Genomic DNA, 27567 nt, shown 5'->3' with positions numbered 1-27567 from the left:
CCGATATCAATCTGATAATCCTTGAAAGTCCTGGATTAAAACAAAATCTGATATTTTTGGCAAATGCAATTGCAATCACGTGATATAGAGATAATCGCGGTCTTTAATCCAAGGTTTTACTTGAAAAAGTTTTGCTTTTAAAAACCGCTAAAATAGTTGAATATAACAAAGTCGTAAAAGAAAGTAGCGGAGCAGTTTCGGGAGATTGCAACCCATCCATATACATAAGAGAGATATTACGTAAGAGCAACGCGAAGTGTGATTGTTAAGCGCGCCATGATCGAGCTCGAAATATATCAAACAGGTACTTGTGTATGGAGTGCATACATAATATTAATTTTTATTACCTCTTGCAAACATATAAGAGCGCGTAACCACGTTTTACTGTTTAGCTACAATTAATAACGATCTCTAATAAGTAGACACCAATGTCCGGGTAACGCAGTCGCGCTCTAATAGAATTTACAAAATCGCCAACGACACGGCACAGCACGTGGAACGTTAAAATCCGTCCATTTTAGCTGCACTTTCTACATTCTCCTCTTCAAAACTCCAATATCTATTTTGTCTATAAAATGCCGAAAGTATAGCTAAAGGCTGTGATACACGCCGTACAAATCCGCACGTATACTCTCATACGAACAATGATATCCACGCATACCATCACACACTCGGTTTGCAATCGCACGTTAATAGCTCGCCCTAACAGTGTCCAGTTTGCTCAACCCAGGAGGAAAAAGTATTTTATCCCGCTGCATAGAAATGTTGTCTACATTCTATATTGCTTAAGATGATTTTGTTTAAATCAGTCTGATTTTCGACGGTTTAAAAAAAAATATGTGCATTTATATGTGAAGAATTTTAAAGCTGAAAGGTTTTTTCAAACTCTGTATAGCATGATTACCTATATAAAATAATCAGTAACTATTGGATACCTAAATACCTAATAGATTGGGCAAATTGCACACTACGCCAGCTGTTTCTCATTCATAATCTTTAACCTTCGTATGTTCTGCAAATTGCTTCTGCAACCGGACAATCTGATAAATATTATACGGACTGATTTATAATTATACGCCAATACTTCAATCAGCAAATACAGATATATTTCAAAATGGAATTCGAAATAAAATAATATAATTAAAACATTCACATATATTACAATTGTAATACGTTATTTCGAATGGCACTTTGAAATATCTAATAATAATCTTATTTTCTCTAATTTTTATTACAATTCTGAAGATAAAGCATAAACAATCTACACTCATATATTATTATTTCTCTTATTTTCGACTCTTATTTTCGAGATTGAAGTATTCATATATAATTGAGAAGCACTCCGCATCGGGCTGTATATTCTGCATATGTGCAGAACTATCTATAATATTAAAATAATTTTAGAATCAATAATTAAATTTATTATTCAGCGCATGTAATAATAATATAATAATGATATAATAAAAATAAAAATAATAATAATAATAATGACAAATTATTAACTACGGATGAAAAGTTGAACGTCTCAGAAAATTAATAGCGTTTGCAAATATCGAAGTAACAACGGAGTGAAGGGGTGATAATAATTATGTTGATAGTCAAATCGATAAATTTGCTGAAGATGTGTAAAGTGCTATTATTTGCGACAATACTGAGCGTAAATTAAATAGTAATGGAAACATAGATAGCGTTATCGTTTAAAAATATAATGTTAATAATAATAATAATAATAGTAATAAAATAATATGATGATAATAATACGCAACGTATTAACTTGTGATTGACAGTGCGCGACAAGTACTGTTATCCTCGAGTATAAGTACAGAAAAACCGTGCTGGTCCCCCTGCCCAGTTCTCGCACATTTGCTGTACAAATACGTTGTTATGTATATTACTGTCGTAAGCAAGATGCTAACGATCGCGGACTAATCGGTACCCGTTTCCGCCGCCGGAATGAAGACTATTTACAACAAGGTTGAGCGTCTCACGCGGCGGGGCATCAACGCCCGCGCCGAGGCAACCGCGGGCTTAAGAACGAATACATGAATATATGTGAGAATTAAATATATATCGGTAGTCTGCTTAAAATCCTATACGGCGTATTTACATCATTCGATTAAGATTATCAAACCCTCTGAACGCGTTAATTATCGGGCGGGCGCGTCTCGTACGAGCCAAGGATGACGAATATAATTTAATCTTAAATACAAGTAAATTTTTCCGCATTTTTAACTATATAATACAATTGGAATTTTTATCGTGCAGTGAGCACGTTTTTAATCGTTCCACTTAGGACGTTATCAATCGCCCAAGAAACGCGGTAAAATAAATATATCATCGTCCAGCAGAAGCGTTGGCAACTTTATGTCAAGTTGCCATGAGCGAGTTACCTGGAAATTATATTGCCAGAACTTCTCTCTCTTTCACGCGTCTTCCGTTTCAAATTAAAATGTTAATCAATAATAATAAATGGAACGAGATACGCGACATCGACATGATATATAATAAATTAGAGAGAAAAACGCCATTTACGGTCCGGACTGAATCTTGGTAGTCTAATAATAATATTGTGTAAATTTTGTATACTTTTTCATGTACACGGCGCCGTGGCATCATAAATGCCCAGGTCCGAGTCAAATAATAGATATCATTATTTGATCTATTATTTGACTCGGACGCGGCTCTCTTCAGGTAGGAAGGCGACGCCGTCTTACAATGTACGATGTACACACACACATTTTTAAAAAATATAAATAAATAAAGAAGAAGATCAAATTCCTTTGTTTATCGCTTGTTTAGCTTTTATCAGATTCCGTAGATAGGCATTTGCAATTTACAAATAACATGTATTATCATCATTTGACAAGCCACAAATAATATATACTATCATCATTTTCAATTTCCTAAAAATGCATGTTCTAAAAATAAATGACACATGGGGCGTTTACGAAGCCTCATACTTTCTCGCGCTCGCCCGAAAGTTGAAGGACAATGCTTTCGAGGTCATGTTCGCCAACGGCCCTTTCTAACCCTTTGACAAGCGCATTTCGAATCACGTGCATGCCAGCGTAAACAAGCCTATATACATATGTACATTAGTTACTCTATAATAAGATATGTGACCTATAGTACAAATAAATACAAAAGACTAAACTCTGAAGTAATGAAGACGTAGGTAGCCTTATCGTTTAAAGATAAAAATTTCTCAATTGTTACGCCAACGAAATGTGACGCAGCGATGGGAGCCGGCAGGCGGATGAAAAAATATTGCCTAAAAAAAGGAAAGGAAAAAGGAGTTGTGCGTCGCGACCGCCGCGTTTCAAAGGATTAATCTTCTGGTCCCGAGAGATTAACTAGCGCCGCTCGCCGAACAACCGTCTTTGAGCATCTTTAGCTTCAGAACTCGTATGTTATTTCCCCGCAGGACAATTCCGCGACGGAGGGAATCGAGCGGACTAAGTATATCGGTCACCCGATCCAAGTACTGCCACCTTCAGAATTGCACGAAATCCCGTTTTGTGTGTAAATGTGTGCTATGTGTATATGTGTGTGTGGAGTGTGTATACGACGATGCGTGCCCTCCTCTTACCCTTACCTACCCTTCTACCTGATCCTGAAAGAAGAAGAAGAAGAAAAAAAAACCACAAGCGTAAGAGAGCGGAAAAGCGAAATCCGGTGCATGGAGGAGTGAGTGGATTGTCTTGTTACTCTTATCATATCACAGATTACCCAAAGTGCACTTCGGTTGGGAACTTACACGAGTACTGTATAGGTATATGTAGGTATGTATTTTATATATATATATAGATATACACTACCGGCGTTTAGAAAAATAATAAAAAGTGAGGATAATAAAAGCTGAAGTTTTTATCTAAAACGATACACCGGTGTATCGGTTTGCTGTAACAAATATCAACTTGGAACATTTCCCTCGAAGCCGAAAATTGATTTTAAAATCGAATCTCGATAATAAAATCGTCAATCGTGATTAACGGCACGGGAGAGCGTTTGTTTTAATTATCCTTCGACAATTATTCCGCTATAACGTCGGTAGCGCCAAGTTTTATTTCTACGATGGTACGGCGCAGAGTCACTTCACCGACGTGATCTCGCCCCGCTTTCGCGGCACCCGGTGTTGGACGACGCGAATCCCTTCGATTCCGGTGCCTCGAACGATCGAGGACAATTGAGGCTTCAGGATGAAGGCCGCGATCGAAGGAATCCCCTGGCGATCGCGACGTCAAGAACCCCATTTCGCCCATCGAGTCGAAAAGCAACGTAACTCGCCGTACATCTCTGAGAAAAAAAAAGTCTTCCGTGTGATCGCACTCTACTCCCGCCTCGGCACGCTCGCCGAGGACGCGATCGGCATTCCTGAAACGTTCTATCCGAGTCTTTGGGTCTGCTCGATGTCGCGCGCGCCTCTGGTCCACGATATTGATATTTATCACCTAAGATCTACATTTGTGATTGTGTGTAACAGGATATGTATGTATGTGTGTTGGTATGTGTTTGTGTGTGCATACGCATACATGCGTCTGTATCCCATGCATCCTCCTGTAATCCATTATCAGTTCTAGGATTTCTTTAAATTAATCTGTTACGTAGCTAAAAATGCACCTACAAAAAGAAACGCTCTAAGAACATTTAAGAAAGAAATTCGAGACACTGTCCCCGATAGAATGGATAGAAGCGAGATTTCGTAGCGTCGCAACGGGCAAGTTGGAATTGTTTTCACCTGGCAGAACGATCGTTGGAATTTGAGAACCCGACGCGCTGTCATTAGAACTCCTAGGCGCATTATTAATGAAGTTTCATTAATAAAGCTGCATTTTGTCAAACGCCGCAACTAACGCTACGACAGTACTTCTTTTCGAGCATCTGTCTTTCTTCTTCGTAAAGCGGTAATCTCTTTCTTACCGAACCGGACAGAAAGAAAGAAACAATAATGTGCGCAAGCTTAATCGTACTTCGTCTCCACATATCGGCGAAATGAAATACAAGAGAAATACCGTGTACGCGACTTCGCGGTCATCGTAGCTGCGCGTGAAGATCTTCCCTTACTCTTATTCTTCTTTCGCCTCTTCCTCTCCTCGTCCTCTGTCTCCTCTACCGAATGTAAGGCGGCAGGAACTAATTGTTCGCAGATCCCACACGATCCCTCAATCGGATCCTGTCGCCGGACTTCGATGTTTATTCCAGTGTCACCGCAATGGGAGCCACTTGCAGGTACTTTACGCGCGAAACGTCTCTCCCTTCGTCTGCTCTATTGAAGAACGAACGCGTGATCAATCTCTCTTTTTCTCTCTTTTTATTCCTTTATCTCTCGCCCGGACTCTCGTTCTCGACGGATTTAGAAGCTAGTCGTGGTCTGTTGATGCGCCGCGCCGCTGCTCTTCGAGGCCGTCTCTCGTCGCTCCGCGAGGCCGCAGCTGTCCGTATTCCGCGAGCCCGTTGTAACAGGCCACCCTGAAGAGTTACGTCAACAAGAACAATTTCGTGTTCTTGCATACCGCGCTATGTATTTTGTTTTGTTCGTTCGAGTATCGAAGCCTCCCTACATCAGACCGTCGATTAATCAACAGGTCTACCCTATCTTCTACCTAACACGAGACTCAATATTTAATATCGCGTCTATGCGGAGTCTGTGCCCACCTGGAGCAACATATTGGCGAAGTTACTATTGGTGAACTTGAAGTGCCGCTTGTCGTAGAACTTCAGTAACGCCGGACTATAAGGATGCTGCTCCTTCAGGTGAAGATAATGCACCTCAGGCTCATGCGTCGTATGTCCGCATTCTTCACAGACGTACATCTATCGAACAGACATATTCATGCGGATAACAAATTAAAATATACTCACATAAATCTATAAAATTATATAAAAATCATATCGAGAGTCTTAGAATAATACATGTAAAATATTGCTTTAATTATTAAATTTTTAAATTTATTTATTTTTAATTAAATTTATTAATAAATTTATTAATAAAGTTAAATTTATTAAAAAGAGAGAAAGCCAACTTATTCGCGCTTTTTTTCTTCAAGACCGTGTCTTCTATGAATAGTTTACCTTAGCGCGTCGCTCCTTATACGCGTACTGATGCTGAACTCCGTGAACTTTCTGGCCGTGACTCTCCAGTGAGCACCGTTGCGTGAAACTCTTCTCGCAGAGGAAGCACTTGTAGGGTCGCACACCTGTGTGCGTGCGTGTATGCCTCTTGAGATCAAACGTATCGTTGAAGCCCTTCCCGCAGAATGTACACAAGTAACGTTTCACGTCACTGTGACACTTCATGTGACGATTAAGAAGCCGCTGAAGGCTGAAGTTTTTGCTGCACACGCGACAGGTGAAGCGACTGGGATCGTCGTCCTATTGAGCAAAAGATCGAAGAGTAAGTACGCTATAACGTACTCCTTGTAATCTCGCGGCGTCGACTTAACGATTCGATACGATGGATTCGTTATGTCACAGTCATATCTCTAGTAATGACAATTGCGCAGACCTAACGCAATCCTTCGCAAGCAGCATTACCTTGCTAGGCGGAGTGCGATTAGTTCTTTCCTCATCTCGAGTAGCTGCCGCCTGTCTCTGACCCTCGATGGCTAGAGGATTCTTTATGCCGTGACCACCATTAACAAATTCTAGCTGACAATCGCTCGGTAAACCCAGCTACGAACCGATGAGAAGACACGTTAACTCTCGCTGCGTTTTTCATGACAATTAGAAAAGATAACATCGGATGAAGCACTCAAATTGACTGAGCATTGCATAATACGCGTGAGAGTGGGAATTAACAATCCACTCCTTATCGTACATATACCGATTTCACGATTGGAACTGATCTACTCGAACAATTCGATCGAATCGAAGGCTTCGAGGAACCCGTAGATCATATCGTGGACGACACACTGAAGTGTCATCAACTCGATCCCATTTCCGGGCGGTAATATTGCGGAGAGATATGCTTTTGCCTGGATCAATTTGGGTAGCTTACCCTTTGTTGAAGTACACCGACCCGTTGCGAGAGCGGCGGTTCGTTTACCGATCCGGCGGCTTGAGCTGCGACTGTGGTGGGTGACACAACTGGACTATGCGCGTGTTCTCCCAGTCCGCACGACGGTGAAGTGCCGGTCGAGGCGCCGTCCAAGGAACAGCTCGCAGTGCCGGGGCTGGGTAAACTTCCGCCTACGCTGCTCCCGGAGTCTATCTCTAAACCTTTGAGATTAAGAAACCGAACCATTAACGCGCTATTATTCCTTCTTAGTCCTAAATCAATAAATTAAAAATGTTCTGTTAGCGAAAAAGTGTACCACTTTATACGATTTTTTTTTTTTAAATCTTTTAAGATCTTCGATATAACTATAAATTTAAACATAATATTTCAAAATCTATTAAATTGACATAATTTTAAATTCAGATTACTATCTATAAAAACTTCTTTGTGTTTCAACGTTAATTTTAATGTTGGTTCGGTAATAGTCACACGAAAATATAAGAGCAATCGTGATAATTCACCATTATTGAAATTCAATCCGGGACTCAGAAGACTCTGATGCTGTTGCTGTTGTTGGTGCGGCGACGTAGCCTGTTGCTTCTGCTGCTGCAGCTGCACCTGAATCTGCAACTGCTGTTCCTGCTGATGCTGATGATTTTGGTTTACATGCAATCCGAGCTCTGGACGTTCCTTTTGAAGCGACTGATAGCTCGTCTCACCGGCCGCGTAGCTCAATCCCGCGAGCTTGGACGCGTTGAAGTGTTGCGGAGTCGTATAGTGTCTAAGAAAAAGGGCACGCGATCCATCGTTATTCTATACCGTGATTGAAATTTACGATCGGCTTTCAAACTCGACCACGATTACGATAAAAGTAAACGGCGAATGTACAAAGTGTTGGTTAATCGACAAGCGCGAGCGTTTCTCACGATAGCTAAGAGCGAGCTCACCTCGTGTCAAAGCCTCTGGTCAAGGCCATGCTATGCTCGGGGAAAGGATCGACGCTAGGCTCAACGGGAGTGGTCATCTGACCGGCGTCTTGACCGATCCCACTGCTGCCGGTCGAGGCAGGCGAGTGTAGCGACTCCTCCAGGAGATCGCTACTGCCGTCCTCGGTCTGCAGCCTGGGCAACAGAAGATCCGCCGCATCGTTGAGAGTCTCGAGGAGCGCCGTGTGATCAGACGGCGAGTTGAAGGTCAAGGTTGCTGCGGTGAACTGTAGCGGATCCACCACCATGGTACCTGTTACCATGTCTACCATCATGCCTGTATCGGTGACATCGTAGGTGCCATATTGAGTGGACAGCAGGTCATTCGGCTGAATTTTGTAGCCCGCTAGATCTTCTTCCTCTTCCTTAAAATTCAGACCGTAGGACGCACAAACGTTCGCGCAGACATTCTGAAGAAGAGAGTATTGTTTGCCCTCTTGCGCGTTGTACTGCGCGTGCTGAGAGTTATCTTGTTGCCCAGTGTCGCATTCGATCCCGACGGCCGTCAAAGGTGTGAGATACGCGTTCCCTGAAACAATGGCACGGACGATTAAAGATTGTCCTGAAAAAGTCATGAATTTTAACTTAATAAGCTTGCGTGCATGTGCACAACGTATTCTTTCAGATTTATCGAAAATTATATATTCTATATTCCACGATAATTTGTGCACTACAGGAGCCAGATTTCCAAGGACGAGTATCGTGACTATGATAATTTGAAATAATTGATTATTTGAAGTGGGATATGAATGTAGAATAACGTCTTAAATTTGCTTAAAAGCATCTTTTTCGTCAAATAATGATACCTTGCAATTCCGAATTCTGGATATTAATATCTGAATAATGGAAGTTTGCATCACAAATTCCAGAACTTCCGAAGGCAGGTGCCATAATAATTTAATTGCGCGATATAAAACCTTGTACAAATAATACCAAATATGGAACAAATTATACATGTATAAAACGAGAAGGTAATAGCAACAAAAAATAATGCACGAGATAACTCGAAATACGACTTTTCCAAGCGTGGGACGTACGATTACGATTTCGTACGGAGACATGAATAAAAGACAAGATTTACTGAGTCGCACGCTGAACACTCAAATTAGAACTGACTGGATCGGCCACAATCTCGCGTGAATTATTTGGAAATAAAGAATGTAAACAATATCTCGATCTACTGAAACGTCCTATTTTATTGTCTACCTCGATGGCTAAACAAAATAAACACTGTCAACTGACATGAGGCCATACAGGATGGCAGAGAGTTATTGTAATAAACGAGAAATTTAATTCTAGAATTTAGTAGCTTTAGCTAACAATAAAATAAAATAGCCACAGATAACTCTATCTCTTATTATTTTAATAAGTTAATTAGTTAATATGTACTTAATTAAACAAATGTAATAAAAAAACGTTACGTTTGGAAAAATCAGAAATGCATTCGTCAATGTTAGAATCAATCTCGCAATGAATTGTATACATATTTCTAATGAATCGTGTATCATTAGGAAGTTCGATGAGATAACGAGTAGATAAAGAGCCGAAATCGTTCGTGTCTTCTTGACATGAGAGATACGAGTAAAAGTGAGAAAAGCAACGTGCGCCCGTGTACCTTGAGAGCTGTTGTACTGATTGGCGAAGTTCGCGAGGTTGTTGCCACCCTTCAGAGACTCGTAGAACGGCGGCAGGGATCCCGTCGGCGGCGAACTTGGCCCGTAGTTGCCACGACCCCCGTTTCCACCGGGAGGCATGCCGCCCGCACCAGCTCCCCCGCCCAGAGCACCGCCGCCGCCGCTACCACCGCTACCGATCATCGCTCCGTTACCGCATCCCCCGATCATAGCACCACCGCCGCCGCCGCCACCGCCGTTCGACGACGGTGAGGAATTGTTGGCACCGCCACCGCCGCCGGAAGAACTGCCCGAATTCGAGGATCTGCCATGTCCCGCGGCCGCCTGCACTATCTGAGACCCGGAGAGTTTGACGGCCAGCAGAGACTTCGAGATCGAGGTGCTGGGGCTGCGCGACACCATCGCGCCCTCGCGACATTTCTCCTCGTCCTCCTCCTTTCGTTTCGGCACCGCATAGTCTATGGGTTGATCCTAGAATTGTCGTTAATATTAACTCACCGACATCATGCGCCATATCTTAATTTTTTCTTTTTTTCTTTTTTAATCGTTCGAAAAACCCATGTGTATCGGTACACTTTTCTTTTTATCGCTCAATGTTTTGCTTTTTTTTACACACACACACACACTCTCTCTCTCTCTCTCTCTCTCTCTCTCTCTCTCTCACTCTCTTTCTCTTTTAAAAGCACACAATAAGATATTAAAAGATGAGATTGTATTGATGGGATGTTATGCACTGTTAAAAGAAAAAAGAAAAATTTTGTTAGAACTAGACATATAGATAAAAATAAAATTCAACAAGAATATATATAGAAGAGAATAAAGAAATAATTGCAAGAAAACTGAATATAAACAATTGATAATTTTAAATACATACTTATGTCTTCTATCTATTTCCATTTTATATGCGTATGTGGTCATTCATGTATTATTTGACGAAACGAACTATAACGAAAAGAAGAATTTAAGTATTTTATAAATTAGGTACGCAATATTTTTAATTATATACATAACAAAATGTAAAATACCAATTTTGAATAAACTATAATTCTTAATTAATAACCAAAACTTAATTAACTACGTATCATTATCAAACATCCATTCGATTTTCTTATATAAAAAAAAGAATACTAACATTTATTAGATATATAGATATAAGACAGATTAACTAATTTCAATCGACAGAAGCGTAAAAAATAACGTGAGAGGGAGTAACGGTGAATGCAGTAAAAGTAAAAAGATGTAATGATTTGTCAGTATTATTGCACATCACGTACGTAACAGTCGAAGATTAGTAAATTGCAGTTAGTCTCTTCGCTACTCTTTTCTTCCCCGCATATTTGTCGATTTTTTCATCATCTCCCTTTTTCATCCTCTTCTTTTACCCATTCCCTTTCCCTTCTCTTTCTGGCGTTGCAGTCTCTTTCCGAGTAATGATTATTTCTGTCTCTCTCTTACTTTCTCGCTACCGTTTTCTTAATCGCTTTCTTTTGATTATTCTTTTACGTAATTATCCCAATTCTCCATTTTTTCCTTTTTGCTAGATATTGATATTAAGTTTTCTAAATAGACATTTTTCAAACTGAAACATCGTATCTGAATACCACAATGTTCTTAACTTTCGATATAAAATCGGATCCATTCCTAAATTCCTAACGGACAGATTTTTAGTTTTTACATTCTTCTATTTCCTTCTCCTCGTAAGATGTACATTCACATGCGAAATTACTGTGAATTATGGCGCAAATTTTCGTAGAATTTACGAGCTTTCGTACTTCAATATGAAAAACGACAGCATGCAAAATTGCAAGAAACTACTCGACAGACCGCACGTTAAATAATGTTGTGCATAATACCGTGCAAAATTTTGCTCACCCTTCTTTGTCTGCTTTGTCGCTATACATAATGTATGAGGCATTACGAGGAGGTTTACGAAATCCTGTCGAAATTAACGAAGCGTGACTGAATCAGCCTAATAACAGACTTCTGTGCTACCTCGGACGTACTTAAATGTCTTAAGCATACTTTTATTATCATCAAGATTCGTTACTTTTCAATAACCGCGATATATAAAACGTTTTAATCCACTGACGTGCAATGTACAAAATCGTTGCCGTTGCCATACAGTCGAACGTGAGTTAGCTTATTTTATTAGTTGAAAAAAGCGTAAACATGCGTAAATGTATGATTATTCCAAACACGATGCGCTATTCACGAAAAATCCTCATTTAGCAAAGCCTTGAACATAATTTTTTATTTTCGCGATATGCCTAGTTTACCTGTTCCGGTTCGGGGGTCTGTATCGGATCGATTCTCTCGATCTCGATCTTATTCTCTTCTTTCCTGGAGGTGCTTTGCGGCGGCACCCTCTGGATAACCGAAACCCTTGTGGGCGGCTCGACACGGGGTGTTTTCGGCGGTGTTTTCGGCCTTGGCAACGCGATCTTCTCCGATTTGGACAGGAACTGTGGTGGATCGTCCGAGGCTATTGGCGGGCTGCTATACTCTTTTCGCTCTGCCCGAGTGAGCACGTGGCGTCGGCTGCCGTACGGCACATCGCCGCCGAGGATGCTGGAGATGAATCTTCTCGGCTGCGGACTAGTCGCATTGCTCGCCGGGTGCGGCGGCGACGGCGATGGAGCCGGACTGCTGCTGCGAAGGGATTCGGGAGTCGTCGCACGATCATCATCAGTCTTGTCGCGATCTATTGTTGAAAAAAAGAAAAAAATGATTTTTCCATTAAAATATAATGTTTCCATTAACATTTCATGAGTATTGTGCCAACAAAACTATTATTTGCTGAAACTTCTCATCAATTGTGAGCCATATCGAGTTAAGAAAAAAAGCTCGTAGGAATTTTGTCTTGTTATTCATCAACTGTACGTCAAAATGAATTTTTTAGTATGCTAATAATTAATTCGATTAAATAGATTGTGTTGAGGATTTGTATCTGATTTCTCTTTCATTAATAAAATATACTAATATGACAGTTAAGTAAGATCTGGAGCTACTTGTGATAAAAAAATGTTTGGTACACATCATACAAATATATTCTAGAAAAAAAATAATTATTACCTAAACCTGTATTTATTAAACATTAATATCTTTGATCAGTATAAAGTAAATTATATTTATCACAATTCAATTAAAAAATTCTGGAAAAATAAACAAAGACCGCAAAGACAATTTTGGTAAGAGTACAGAGGCATTTTCGCAGAAATGCCTCGCTTTGCTGTGTCACAACCTTGCTTCTGTCAGTTTTCTTACAATTTTCTTCGGTGCGGTACAATAAGCACGGAATCGTTGGAATTTGAGCGAGCTTCCTATTTCAAGGTTCGCACGACTTAGCACTTAACGCGCGACACGGATTTACGATCCTACACGGATTCGTATACGAACGCCGACTTGCGACGCAAAATGAGACAGGGATTGAATCTCGATATACGTAAGTATATATGCTAGTCAATCGGGACTCGGCATACGTAATGCACGGACAACCGGGACAACGACGACGGTGACGACGATGACGGTCATAACCGTTGGTTGGCGGTTTGGCCCGCTGCTCACGGTGCCTGAATTTACGAGCAACCTTGAAGATTCGCAGGTACCGTATAGCCACTACGGTCGCTTCGTCCTTCGCGCGAGTACGTGATATCCCGCTTTTCTCCTCGAGCATTTCTCAGAGTACACCGGCAAGTAACTGTCTTTAATTAGCGAATGATAACCGATTGCGGTACCGATTGTCTCCTCTCGCTGATATTTCTTTCAAAGCGAATATATTTCAAGGGCCGCTCGATATCCTCGATCATCTTCAGTTATGACATCGAAATTAATGTATTTCCTATGATAAATGATTTTACATCACGAAATCGTTCCCAATGCAAACGAAGATGAGGAATCTGTAGATTCATCGTCGGCAATATCGATTGATGTTTAATAACAGCAGTTTTTTGTATAATTTTTTTTCGTCGCAGCGTATTTTTAGATTATAAAGGTGATCTGTTATTGAGTGTGCAGTGCACATATAGTCTCTCGATTTTCGAGACTCGTCGAGTGCTTTTCGACGGACACGAGGACACTGCATAATCATATCGTTGGCGGTAACCAGGAAACTACCTGCGCGGCATTTTACTCTGAGGTCATTATGGAAAATATATTGAAGGAAGAAAAGACTCGTCGTCCAGTCACTCTTCGACGATACTATTGTCATATATCTTGGCGTTCTTTCGTTCTTTAAAAACTATCGTGTATTAATAAGAGGCCATTAAACTTTGTGTGGGTGCTCGCGATTTATATTTCTTTTTTCATAAATTATAATTTCTATTTAACATTATATCATCAAGAGAAAAAGCAGCGTATAAATACCAAAAGATCTTAACGTTGAAATTATCAGAAATATGGGGGTGTTAAGAAATTAACGAGTTTGTAAACAGAGCCACTAAAAGCTCAAGGCACCCCGTCGAAATTCGGAATGGTCGGAGTAGACCGAGCGTGGAATTTAAATCCCCAGACGCCCGGGGCGTCCTCGGGGAGGACGATCTTTTCTCGATCTTCTCGAAAGACTCGTCCCTGAGATCGAAATCAACCGGCGGCGATCCCGACCTCGAAATTACGAGTTAGACGAGGCGCCTAACGACATCTTTTGCGCAATCTCTTGCGTCACGGCTCGAACCCCCGAAGGTAACAGCCACGGCGGAGGCACCAAAATGGCGGTTCCGTTCGTCGGGCAACCTTCGATGGAGGGAACCGCGCCGCGTGCATACATGCGTGCATGCGTGCGTGCGTGAGTTCCTCTGACCAAATCCCCCTAACAGGTTCGGCCGCGCTATAAATACCTGCGGCGCAATCGTCGTGACCGGGGTACCGATGTACGCCTCTGCCTATCTTCGACTCTCTCTCTCTCTCTCTCTCTCTCTCTCTTTCTCTCTCTCTTTCTCTCTCTCCCACCCCGATTCTCCGTCGTGCTCGTTCCCCGTCCGGTTTTCTTCGCCTGTTCCCCGTTTGTTCCGCGCTATCTCCCTCTTTCTCTCTCTCTCTCTCTCTCTTTCTCATTTTTCCTTTCGCTTCTCTTTCCCCTTCGGACAGCGAGAAAGAGAAAGAAAATGAAATGAGAACCGGTACATCGAGTCGGAATCGAGAGGAACGGGCTTGCTCGCGGAGCGAAGAAGACGAGGAGGAGAGATCGACCAGGAGAATCGAACGGCGAGAAAATTCCGGTAAATCGGTCTACTGCAATCCGAGTCGATTTTATAATTAACGATAATATCTCCTTCGTGCTTTTTAATTATATCCAGTCAGAAAAATTAGAAGAAATTTATAAGTGGTTTCGTTTTTTTTTTTTTAATAATTATTTCCCTCATTCTTATGATCAATAAGCACTTTTGACGCTAAAATATAAAAACATTCGACAAAATATGAGAAGGTATAAACGGGAGCGCGAGATATATTGTATCGTTAAAAGTTTTGAAGACGTCGCGACTCCGTTCCCTTAGATAGACGACGTTGTAGTTGCCAGCCATATCGAAAGGGTGTTGAGACGAATGAGCTCGCCCGCGGAACGTAGTGCCTCGAGAGCGATCGAGCGGAGAAGATCGATGCCCGGACTCGGACGCAACGACTGAATCCTCACAATTCCCAATGCGAAACCCAGGGAGCGCGTGCTGGAACGAGCGGAGTACACTTCCTGATCTATGCGAGGCCTCGAGGTCGTTGCCATTACGACCAAGACGCTTGTCGAATCTACCCTGGGGCCACGTTTAGCGTGACTTCTGCATCCTTGACTCTGCCTTTCGTCGCGTATCGGCGTTCGTCTAATGTCCGGGTGAAAAATTCTTTATCCACGACGCCAAGTTAAAGTAAAAAAAAAATCACATTTTTAATTCCAATTTAACTCCAAACCGCGCTTACAAACACGCGCGAGAATCGCACTCGACATTGTAACGATTCGGAGAGTATATCGAGGCTGTAATACCTTCAGCGTCGAATACAGGGTTTGGAATACGAGTCCGAGTCTTCAGCTATCAACGTTTACGGCAGTTTCTCAAGACTAACGATAAAACACTCGCCTTTTGACGTTTACGGCGACTCGTAAATCCCGCGCAAGATGTGTATATATATATATGCGCACAATATATGTATATATAATGGAACGCCTCGATTACTTCATCATCCGACACATTGTTTCTGGTCTGTATGCAGATAAGCGCGATATATACGGCAACGTAAATGGCGAAGGCGCGAGTTGCCGTTCCGCGGTGTGTTAGCCGAAAGGAAAGGAAAGGAAAAACCTGAAAAAAGGACTCGAGAGCAGGGAGCGGTCGGCCGCAAGTAGGTCGGCTAAGCCGCGCCGTTTCGTTCGATCGAGCAGATATTACAACGGCAACGAAGGTGTAAGGCCTGACGATGCTGACGATGCTGACGATGCATCGTCCGCGCCGCGCGCCGGGCCGGGCGAGAGAACTCGCAACAGGATCTCCGCCTGAACCCGGTCGCGACCCAGGCTGCTTTAATGCATGGCAGGTTTTCTCGAATCTCGCGCTTCGATCTCGAGACGCTCCTCTCGAACATCTCGATTTATTTTCCCTTTTCCGCTAAGCTTGCAGAAGAAATACTACGCTCACTACTAATCCGTTTATACATCCGTGTATACTGTAAAATCTTTCTAAAAAATTTCCCAAAGTTTCTTTACGCTCCCTTTTTGTTCTCCGAAATCTTTTCTCCTTCCTCTCCTCTGATGATGTGAATCTGATGATCATTGGGTCGATATCATCGCGTCATTCTAAGATGATCTAAGATTGTAGCGACGTGTCGAGTCGAATCGGCACTTTTAAGCGCAATGAGATTCCAGACAAGGACGCAACGGCAAGATCGCCCCGGAATCCGAGCCGATGCGTCCGCGATCGCGAGAAAGTGCGACGTCCCGTATGCACAGTCTCGCGCGAGCCTCCACGCGCGGTATCTGCGTAGCGTTTGCGTAGCGGTACTGCGCGTGGGTCGAGTCGTCGTCGTCGTCGTCGCGCGCGGACAGCAAGGTGACACCGTATACGCGGCCACTTGGTCGCTTTACGTAATAGGCACGTGCGGTGCGCGCGAGCACGCGCGCGTATTTCCTCCGCCCTGCGCGAAATCCTCGCGCTTCCATGTTCGGAGCAATCTGCGTTTCGCGCAGCAAAAACGACGCCGACGATTCCTCCGCGAAAACAGCAAGACCGTATTAGCACGTCGTGCGCTTCGACAGGAATTATACAAATGCCACATAATCGTAATTAGATATTAACATGTAAACTCCGAGAGATATTGTTCGTGTAAAAAGGGTCTTTAAAGGGCTGATACAGTAATTCGAGTGCTTTTATCTAGAGTATCTAACCACACTGTAAAAAAAATATGTAAAATTATGCGAATAAGTGTAAAAATCACGACTTGTGATGTAATTGTGTATACATTTTCGTGTGATTTTTGCGTTTACCGTTCATGTAATTTTACATATTTCTTTTATATCCTATTCTTACATTTTTCCCACATCACAAAGAAAGTATACAAAATTACGTGAACAAGTGTAAAAATCACATGATTTATATTCGAGATGCAAGTATAATATACATAAGTGTGCGGCTTTTAATATACTTTTCTTACGGCGTACGTAACTTATTGTTAGTATGTAATCTAAAGACGTACAGTATAAAAGATAAATTGCTGTTTAGGTTGTTTAAGTGTTATTTACTGTTAGAATGTAAAAGAGAAATTATTTTATAAATACACCAACATTGTTTCAAATTGATATTTCCATTAGAGCCATTCCATTAGCCATTCAGATTTTCAACATTAGGATATGCTGTTCTTGCAGCATTTACTCTATTACGTGACTTAATAATGTTTAATTTATGCTCTTAACATTTCGCGGGCTTAATTTTGAAAGCAAATTGTCGGCTCGCGACTTATAGTTTGTCGTTCCCAAATTATAGATGCTCCCAAAGCATTTCGTTCTTATCGATCTCGATAATCGCAAATGAATCACTCGCGCCGATCGCACGCACGATCGCGTTCTTCTTCGCGATTCCCGTCAGCTCGATCCTGCCAGCGGAACGAATGCATCGAATTGCGAGTAATGCATCGCGCATACGAGTTCTGCACTTCCTAGAAGCTACGAGGCACACATATACACGTGCAAGCAAACGCACATCTATACTGGGCTTGGTAACGCCACGCTTCAGAGAGTCCTTTCTACGGTCGAGCGCCGGAAGATCGAAGTGTTGGCCGACGACGACGACGACGACGACAGCATTTCTCACTCGACCTTGGCGCACTCGGTGAAAAATCGTGAACGAAAAAAATCATCGGTTGCTGCATTTTGCGCCAGAGGGTCAGGAACGAAGGGAGAGGTAAGAGGAGGAGGAGAAGATCAGTGGGGGAAGACCGGTGCAACTCCGACGTGGCCGGTCGAGCGTGTCGCCGTAATGCCGGAGATCGCACAACAACGTCGAGACACAACGCTTGGCTCTTAGGGAATGAAAGAAAGTGCCGGTATTTTTTGTTCGTTTAAGTATCGCGACACCGATACACCGCGATGAAATGTGACGAAGTGAATCGAGACTGCCCGATAATTCTCGACCACATATTGTTCCCAAGCTTTTTGCGGCAATCGAGAAAATCTGCATGGGAAATACCCGCGTTATTGATAATTCTTGTTCCTCATTTTCACGATTGTTAGAAATACCTTGGTACTACAGAAATTCGAACTAAACTCTGTTTTTTTTATAGTGTATTTCAAAATATATACTGGGAATCATTATGTCATGTCGACGAAATTCAAAGTCGCATCCATCGAAGACTTTTGTTCGTGGCGCAATTATCCTTGCACAACGAAATTGTTCCAATTGTCTGGCGGTCCCCAGAGAAATCTTACTGATGACCATTTTGCAAACGTGATGAAAAAACCTGCGATCAGTGTACCAATTTCAAATGGATACGCAACTATTCGCATAATTCAACGTCGCTTGTATAACGCCATTTTTACATTCATATTACGTAATGAGCGTCCAATTATCTTAGAAATTATAAATCGATTTAAGTCTCGTTCGAGTAGAAATGTGAAAAATCTAAGATAATTAAATGCATATAAATCACGAGCGTTACCGACTTATATTTGTCAAACTAAGAAAATGATTCGATCGATAATCGTATTAATTGCATCCGTGATTAATTTCGTTCTAAGCAGTTAGATATTAATTTATAAGGCAGTGCGGTTAGTAATTTCCCCTCTAATCGGAACAGCAGGGCAAATGGCAGCGGTAAAACCACCTTGGCAGTCTCTCATTCGTGGTATTTCAATCCGGATTTTTTCCAAACAGACGGGATCAGAGACCGTGGCAAAATCGTCGCGACTGAGCGGTGTCATTCGGTTAGTCGTTGTTAGAGCACTAGACCACAGACTATGCCATTATTTGAAAATAATAGCTCGTGCAATTATGCAGGAACAAAGGTCAAAATTATTCATCAGGTTGATGCGAAAAGTTGCTCGTTTTTTCATCAGCAATCGTATTAAATATAATTAAAAAACTAAAATTCTTTAAAAAATTAAAATTTCTTGATAAATAAATAAAAATATATCCAAGAGTGCATGTGTTTCGATTTGCAGCACGCTCGTTTTAATTTCGTTTTTTTGCAATCGACTTTTAATACAGCTTTGCTTCTTTTCCAAAACTTTGAGAACTCGGGCGGGATTAAAATCGCAATATTTATAATATAAACAAGCAGGGATTAAAAAAGGATTGCAATAATTAGGGAAAGAGTGCAAACTATGCAGTCGACGATTGAAATTAACTTTTTCATCACCGACAGAGAAGAAACTTTCGCGTTCGAGGTTCTACCCACGCTTGGTAATCGACATCGAGATTACAATGTAACGATTTTCCACGACGAGAGTAGCGCTGGACGCTATTATTCCGTAATAGTCATGCTCGCGTTAATTCACCGTCGCGGAGCGATCGTGCCGATTCGCTAGCGTCTAGTGTAGAGCGGAGATTTATCGCGCTGAACGTTCTTTTCTTTTGCACTTGGCCCCCTTGTTCGGAAAGAATTTCGGTCACGGCCCTCTTGCGCCATTAGCTGCCACCGCCGTCGCCACCGCCGTGTACACTCATCGTCCTCTGTATGCGGGGTGTGTTGCGTATGTGTGTGCACCAACTACGACGACGATGACGACGATGGCGTACGCACCGAGGTGTACCTGCTCGCGGCGCTTTCGACGACGAGTCGAACCTGTTCCCCCGCGCGTGGCGAGAAGTCCGGTGTCGTTTCAATCGGTGGACCTCGGCGTACGTGTCTGCGGGGTGTTCCACAAGATTTACGTTTAGCCTCAGGGACGTATTCACGTTCGTGTGTGGGACCGATTTAAACCTCGCAAAATTTTCACCTAAAACGCGTAAGACGTAGGTGCGCAATTTCAAAATGATATCACGTGCACGGAGAGAATTCGAAGATCGGGAATTGCTATTAGAAGCGGTCTTTTAAATCAAGCTATACGTACGTAGCTTAAATTAAAAAAAAGTACACCAATCGTTCCCTCGCAGGCCAATGAAATCTAGTGCCTAAATCGGAATAAATTAGTTACGTTTCTGTGGCGTACCTAATGTTTGGTAACTGTACGCGAAAAGAAACGTATGAAATTTGTCGGATATTTAATTTCACGCCTCCTTTTTCAACGTACGTCACGGTATCGCGAAGACCCGTACCCCTATGCGAACAGGCGCGTACACACACACACGCGCGCGCGCGCGTACGATTAGACATGCATGCGCGCATCGCGAGGCTTACGGGCGATGCATTGTAATTCGTCGCAATGACTGCACATCCTGGTGTACTAGCCTTTGCAACAGGTGCGCGTCACTGAGCGCGATTACCTGCGTGTCAACGACAGTTAAAGCTCGTATGTGCACTGGATGTAACAGTATTTATCTATAGCGCGCGGTACATACGTACGATGCATCAACACCGTTAACGGCTTCTCTTTTAGGGGAATATTTCTTTTTTTTTCCCCCGCATACGCGAAACGTTGCATCGGAATTTCCAGTCACAGTCAGTAAAATCGCTGGATGATCCTTGCAATAGCGAAATTACGATCTGACTTAACTTTTAACTTTAAGCTCGCGTTGCTTTCGCGTATCCGATATATTACCTGATTAACGTTTAACAGTTGATACCAAATAGTTGATACCAAAATGTCAAGGTTAAAAAAGACTGAATTTACATACTTTTACTTGAACGCTATTGAGTAACAGACTGGCACCGTTAGGAAAGTATTGATTTTGATAGTTTTAGGACAAGGATTTATTAGAATTTTATAAATTCAAATTGACGTAATAGACAGTAATAATCAATACCTAGTACAAATTATGGAAGATTCGATTTTAGAAGAAACATTGATTTTCCCTCGTAACATTTTGATGAAAATCAGAAATTAATTTTGTTTAATTAATTCAAGAATGAAAATAATTTTTCTCAAAATACGGTGTGTGTGCGTGTAATAAATGTTAATTTCACGACAAAGGGACGTTATGGCAATGATTGTTCTTTTAATTAAACATATATGTAACTTGGAAAAAAAACGCCGGAGATGTAGCGTGACTCTGATGATTTTTTCAAACAATGATAATAACGAACGTGTTCGGTACTACAGTTGGTCGTATAATGTTATTCTACGAGTTTAATAGCGGCCAGTTTTACGCGACATATCGCGCCGACCCTGGCTAGCTCCCTACGTCGGTCGCGTCGAATTTAACGCATTCCACGCGCACGGCGACAGTGCGCGGTGCGATCCTCTTTTGGCGCGGCCATCGGCTAAGTGGAATGAGCGTGCGTCGCACCGCAATTGCATAAAACGCACCGCGTCGCCACAGGCTTCGTACAAAGTGACGTTGCGATCGAGGAACGACCGGCTCGAAACGCGCATTCTAAAATTCTAGTGGTTAGCTAGGATCGTATAAGCGCGGATAAATAATCCGAGAAAGAGTTGCATGACGCCCGCTGAAAGTGGTACGTCGTTTAGAAAATGAAAAATGTGCACTGTGCAGGTCGCGTATCCGGTCGTGAGAATTATAAAATGTTTACGGAGAATTTGCGCGATCGGGAAATGTAAACAGTTCTCAGAAATCCGGCTGTGAGTTCCCGTTTATCTTAATTGTCGAGTGTGTTCGCGGTAAATAAATTAAAATTAAAAGAAACTGATCGCATTTGATTAGCATTCGTGCATGAATATGCGTGATACTATGTAAGATATTCCAGGGTAAAGAATCATTCATGTGGATCTTTTACGGAATAAACTTCTATTATAGATACATCACCCTTCACCTTTTTAAATATAATGAAATTGAAAAATAGTTATGCTAACGTATTGTACATTAATATTTAAAACAAATTATCTTAAAATATGTTTTCCATATTTAAATAGGAATGTAGATAGTTTAGGAAACGCAGGTACATTCCTTAATTTATATGACACATATTTGAGAAAGAGAGATGACGCGAGAGTAAAAGGTTCAAATTTAATAGCGCAGATTTGCGTGAATTCAGTCGCTTTTCGATAAGATCGTCGGGGAACGCGAGAAGAGTTCCGTATATGTATACACCGTGTTGAATTTCTAGTCGGTGACTCTCGGTCGGCTTACGTCCTTCTATTCGTTCCCCACTATTTCTCGCCGCTGCATGCCACGGCGAGATTCTAATGCCGGCACGGTCGCCTTGGCCGTCGCGGAGATCACTGACAGCGGGCTCGGGCTTAAGCTGCGAGTCGCGTTGCGCAACTTTCGCGCGAAACCGAAGGTTCCTACGGCTCTAACGGGAGGTACTCCATTGCCAAATACCAGCTACGAAACTCATCAACATTCACGATAAGAGTAACCTGTCGCCTAGCCGTTTTAAGGTCGCGGCCATGAATAAGAGACACGTCCAAGTTCGAGCGATTATAAGATAGTTATATATATACGCCACGTAAGTCGGTTCTACATATCATACTTACATTAAATACGCAACATTGAGAAAAAATGAGAGAAACGGAAAAATTGATGTAATAGCAGGATACCTATCGTCAAAAGATGTCCGAAAAACAGAGAAAATCCTTCAATATTTAGATTCGTAATAGAAACACAGGAAGCTATACGAATCGGTCGATTCTAAAAAAGCATAATTCCGCAAAACTTTATACCATTGAATTTGAAAATTGAAGAAATATGTTTCGAAAAATATCTAACAATCGCTAAATATTTCTTTGAAATTATATTGAACTACAGTATTTAGTCGCTTCGTACGAAGCAGAAACTTTCAGCAAAAAGGAAGATACGAATCTTTAATGTAACGCTCCTTTAACAACGTGCACGAACGTATAAACGCGCGGGAACGTTCCGAGTGAACGAGAATCGTCGGAAGGAGAAAAATGTTATCTTCGCCTGACGCGACGGCGCGACGCATCGCTTAGGCGAGCATCGAAGTCTCTGGTCCGGCGCGGCGCACCGTGCACCGGAGTCCGGACTGTATACACGCGCGTCGACCGTCCATCGCCGCTCGCTCAGCTCGCTGCTGTAGCGCAGGAAACGTTATACGAGCGGCGCGCGCGGCGTACCATTACGATCTCGCGTCAGCCCGGATTCCATTTGATCGGCAACGCGGAAAATGCAAATAAAAGCTAATACTCCGTACGCGCGATACGCGGAGAGATGTTTACGTAACGTATATCGACGATCTCCCGACTGGCGATGCACGCGCATGAATCTTCTTCTCTTCCCGTCAAGGATAACGATGTTTATCATCGCGACGGGCTAGCCGCGCTTGCCGCACGAACGAAAGGGCTCTAAGCGACGTGTGTCTAATGAGTCGCTTTATACGCGAGCCGTTAAATTCGAGGGGCGATGAATCACTTGATTGGACGCCGTCGCATTAATTGAACGGCTGCATCGGTCACGCGCCTCGAGGAAAAAAAATAGAGATTGTAACGAAGTATCGAGGCAGCCGGAGCTCTCGGAATGACGCTAATTGTAAATTAAGCTGAAATCGCTTCCGTGTAATATAAATGTTTCATTAACATATATAATTAATGATAAACACTGGCCAAGAGAAAAGGAAAAAAAGAAACAGAGAGAGAGAGAGAAAGCTAGAGTAATTCGTGCACCTGCGACAACGGTGATCGTACAGAACCAGTAACAGGCCATCGACACCGCGTTTTGCGCATCATTCGTGGTCTCGTGAGCGCAGGAACCTGACGCAAAACAAGAATCAGAAGTAGGGAGACGAGGAGAGAAGTGACGGGAGAGCGAGAGAACGCACAAAAAAGAGAAAAGGAATAAAGGAGGAGCCGCCCCGGTCACTTTCCTAAACCAGTTTTAGGACTACATTCGGCCTCCACCTACTACTCACTATACCGTTGTAAAAGTACCACCCGTGATCGACCTCGACTAGACCATCGCCCGAGGACTAATAGGCCCGAACGAAAAATCAGCAGTGAATTATGTAACTAAACTGTGCAGCGACGACTCGCCGAGGCACGCGATTTTCACGCAAATTAGTCAAACCTCGGTTTATCTTTACGGCCATTGAGAACGACGAAAAAGTCATTACGCACGTAACGACCAACGATAACGATAAGTGCATTTGGGGACGTTGCGACGCAGGTAAACGATGTATCGTAAAAGTAATATCGTGACAAATCTCGTTAATACCAATTGCGCCAATTGTTGCTCACGGAGTAAACTCCCTTTCCGAAATTCTCTGCGGTATGTCGCAAACTCGGTCGACCTTGGAGCAACTGCGTCGATAGGCGGATCGTCGTGTATATACACATCCGCGACACGGACAAATTGCAATTGTACTTTACGACCGTTCACTCACTATACCGTTCCTCATCGGCGCGGCTGACGCGCGGAAGGATGACCGTTGTTTTCGACGAAACCGTTCGTACGACGTAAACGTCATTATGCAATCGCGCGCGGCGTTCGTACACAAAGTGGCAACTCATATAATTAACTGCACGTGGCGTGCACAGGTATACGCGGACAAGTTCGTCGACTGTCAAAGGTCACCGTTACTAAGCATCCAGCGGCAGATCGGCGACGAGAAATCTCTTTTTTTCTTCCATATTCTAATCGGCTGATTATGTCAGGCCATACGATAAAAAACGTGCGGCAAATGAATTACCATTGAGGAATATTACGACGAGATAAAGTGTTCCCGTGCGCGACGCAGCAGCCGCCGAGAGAAGGGTGTCGCGAATCATTAAGAGAGATAACGCCCGGTTATTTTTTACTCGAACGCGATCGAAAAGAAGGGTCGCTATCGTGAACTGTCGAATTCGCGGAGACCGCATAATGAGCCAAAAATATGTACACGCGAGTAATTAGCATAATGCGATTCACGTAAGTAAAAAAACTTGGCAAATGCGTTGCGCGCGATAACGCCCGGAACCGAGGTACACAAATTGCAATCGCACCTGTAGCCAAAAATACGATCGCACCTGCGGCAGAAGTGTAACATTTTAAGACGCTTTTTCTCCCTCTCCCGCTCTTTTATTTGCTTTCTTGTTCGGCAGGTACGTCGTAAAGAGGGTACCCGACGAGAGAGAGAGAGAGAGAAGCCACAGAGTTGCACTTGTGCGCCCCGGTCGTTCCGCTTTATCGACGGCCTGCATATTGTGGATTAAACTGTCGAGATCGGTATCTTAATTTTACACGGCAGCGGCTTACGCGACTCCATAACGATCCGATAATCGACATATCAAATTGCTGCGTACGATACAGCACCGAAAAGATGAAGATAATTGTCTTGTGCCTTATTAATGCATTCTCCATTTATCCTCGTAATGAATGCGTCGTATATATAGGTACGCGAAAATCTTCGCCGCGATTTAATACGCACTTCGGAGATCATTATCTCTCTCGTGAGTGCATATGCAAAAATTCATAACGCGAGACCGAAATATGATTATATCGATAATTATAAGATAACATTACGCGCTCCATAATTCGCTCGATTGAATTAATTGGTTCAATTTGATTATGCTGTGACAGTGCCATTTCAATTAATTTATTTTACCTCTGCGTAAAGAAAGTCCAAACATGAAGTCAACTTTATTTCGACAGAATTCTGATTTTAAACCCATTCACGGACGTATTAAAAAATTAAAAAAAAAATAGAACGATGCAAATATTTGCTAGGAAAAAATGTACTTTAAACTGACCAAAAAAGTTGTCAATTAGAAAACTATGGCAAACATAATTTTAAATATATACTAACTTCAAGAAACAATTTAAATAGAACCGGTATAATTTCGACGAGTTCTACTTCCCATAGCGCAAGGGAAGATGGACGTTATGCCGTTAATTTAACACAAGTGTACGAAACTAAAATCGCCGAAATTACGCCGGTTCTGTTTTAATCGGAAATCACTTTACATTGGTCCTTGTTAACGATGAGGCTCAATGGCTCCGAGCTGCCAAGCGGGCTGTCCTTGCCACTACCGAGAGGCGGACTTTTGCTGAGATGCTGCGACTCCAGTAACCGCAACTGCTGCTGATGCAGTCGGTTCTTGATCAGAAAGATCTTTGGCATCGTGACTTGACGTCGGGAGCGATGCACTACGTTGTCACTTTGCACTACCACTACATCGAAGTGGTAAGTGAGCTGCTCCCCTGCTCCGCGGTGTAGTCAAGATCGCGGTCGTGGCACAACGAGCAAGAACGCGTCTGGTGCGAAGCAAAACACGTCAGTACGGTCTTGTACACAACAGTGTCATACTCGAGAGTACTCGGTAAACGAACGGCGAATAAACGATCAACGACGAACTTGTATCAAATCCACCTGTTGTGGTTTCGGTCACGATGATTCATTGTTACCTGTCCCTGTCCCTTTTTCACGCCGACGAGCGATTATTCACAAGGATCGGCGTGGAGATCAACGCAGGATAATTCTATGTCGGATTTTGGGACGGACCTGTACGGACAGAGACTTTTCTTGCAAAAAAATTCCGACGATGGATTTAATGGTCGCGCGCGAGAGGTTCATCGGCGTCGCGAAAAAACAGGGGCCAGCTGACTCGGTCCCCGATACGTGATTGGAGTGTCACTCGAGACCGAAACACTGGATATCCGACCGGTATCCGCGTGCTCCGGCGCTGGGGTCCATCACGCGTCTATCACTTCCCTCACTTGATGGATTTACAGTTATGTCGAGAGCGCCTCCGTGAACGGGCACCGTGAATCGAGAAAACTCAACCGCACGGCCTCTCGTGAGCTACTGAGTCCGCAAGTAAGTGAACTCGGTAGTGCGGGCCCCGTAAGCCCCTCTTTCTTCCTCCCGTCCACATCCCTGCCTCTTACTCCCCCCACGCCTCGTCGCCTATCGGCTGAGTAAAATGTGCGCGGACCCCGTTGACTGTCCCCCACCATCCACTGGCCCTCCTCCTCGTCCCACCATAGGGCCTCACGAGCCAGCCAGCGGGACTATTCGATCGCAGGTCTATACAGTCCTCGAAGATGAGGCTGCTTCTGACGCGCGCATGCGCATAACGGAGCATCGTACCTTGGATGCCGTGAGCTCGCTTTACAATCCCCGTTTTCTTTCTAGTTAAGGGATTGCATTGTTTCCTTCTTCCTCTTTTTCTAGGGGAACTAGTTGTTCCTGTTGCCGGTTGCACCTTCTGATCGAATTAACGTTCTACTGTTGAGGGCGTTTCCGGGTAATCAACTCTCTTCTTTTCCCGCACGCCTTTCCTTCTTTCTTCGCCTAGCCTGGAAACCTTCCACATTTTTGCCGAAAGCCGTGAATTAAGTAACCGGAACTTGTTTTTATCGGCTTATCCTGCTTTTTACACTTATTACATCGTTTTAAAGCAAGTTTCTTTTTTTGTAACAAGACATGTATATTCAAGAATAAAATAAAAATTGTGAGTGACAGAGAGAGAGAGGTGGAAAGA

General features: G+C 42.8%; 1 protein-coding gene across 1 annotated transcript; it reads right to left on the bottom strand.

Annotated features, from left to right (window-relative positions):
• Positions 1 to 221: 221 nt before the first annotated feature.
• On the bottom strand, positions 222 to 26921 carry LOC143907791 (uncharacterized). The gene is given in 11 exon segments (XM_077424761.1): positions 222 to 5451; positions 5454 to 5469; positions 5656 to 5814; positions 6073 to 6372; positions 6535 to 6672; positions 6998 to 7218; positions 7519 to 7778; positions 7945 to 8512; positions 9599 to 10088; positions 11894 to 12318; positions 26048 to 26921. Coding segments are annotated over 11 exon segments (2832 nt in total). The 5' UTR covers positions 26205 to 26921; the 3' UTR covers positions 222 to 5353.
• Positions 26922 to 27567: the final 646 nt, after the last annotated feature.

Source organism: Temnothorax americanus, unplaced genomic scaffold (genome assembly GCF_048541705.1).
Source record: "Temnothorax americanus isolate GAGA-0224 unplaced genomic scaffold, ASM4854170v1 Scaffold9, whole genome shotgun sequence".
Classification (NCBI taxonomy): domain Eukaryota; kingdom Metazoa; phylum Arthropoda; class Insecta; order Hymenoptera; family Formicidae; genus Temnothorax; species Temnothorax americanus.
The sequence above is the reverse complement of the archived record's forward strand: the minus strand, read 5'-3'. Positions and strand labels throughout refer to the sequence as shown.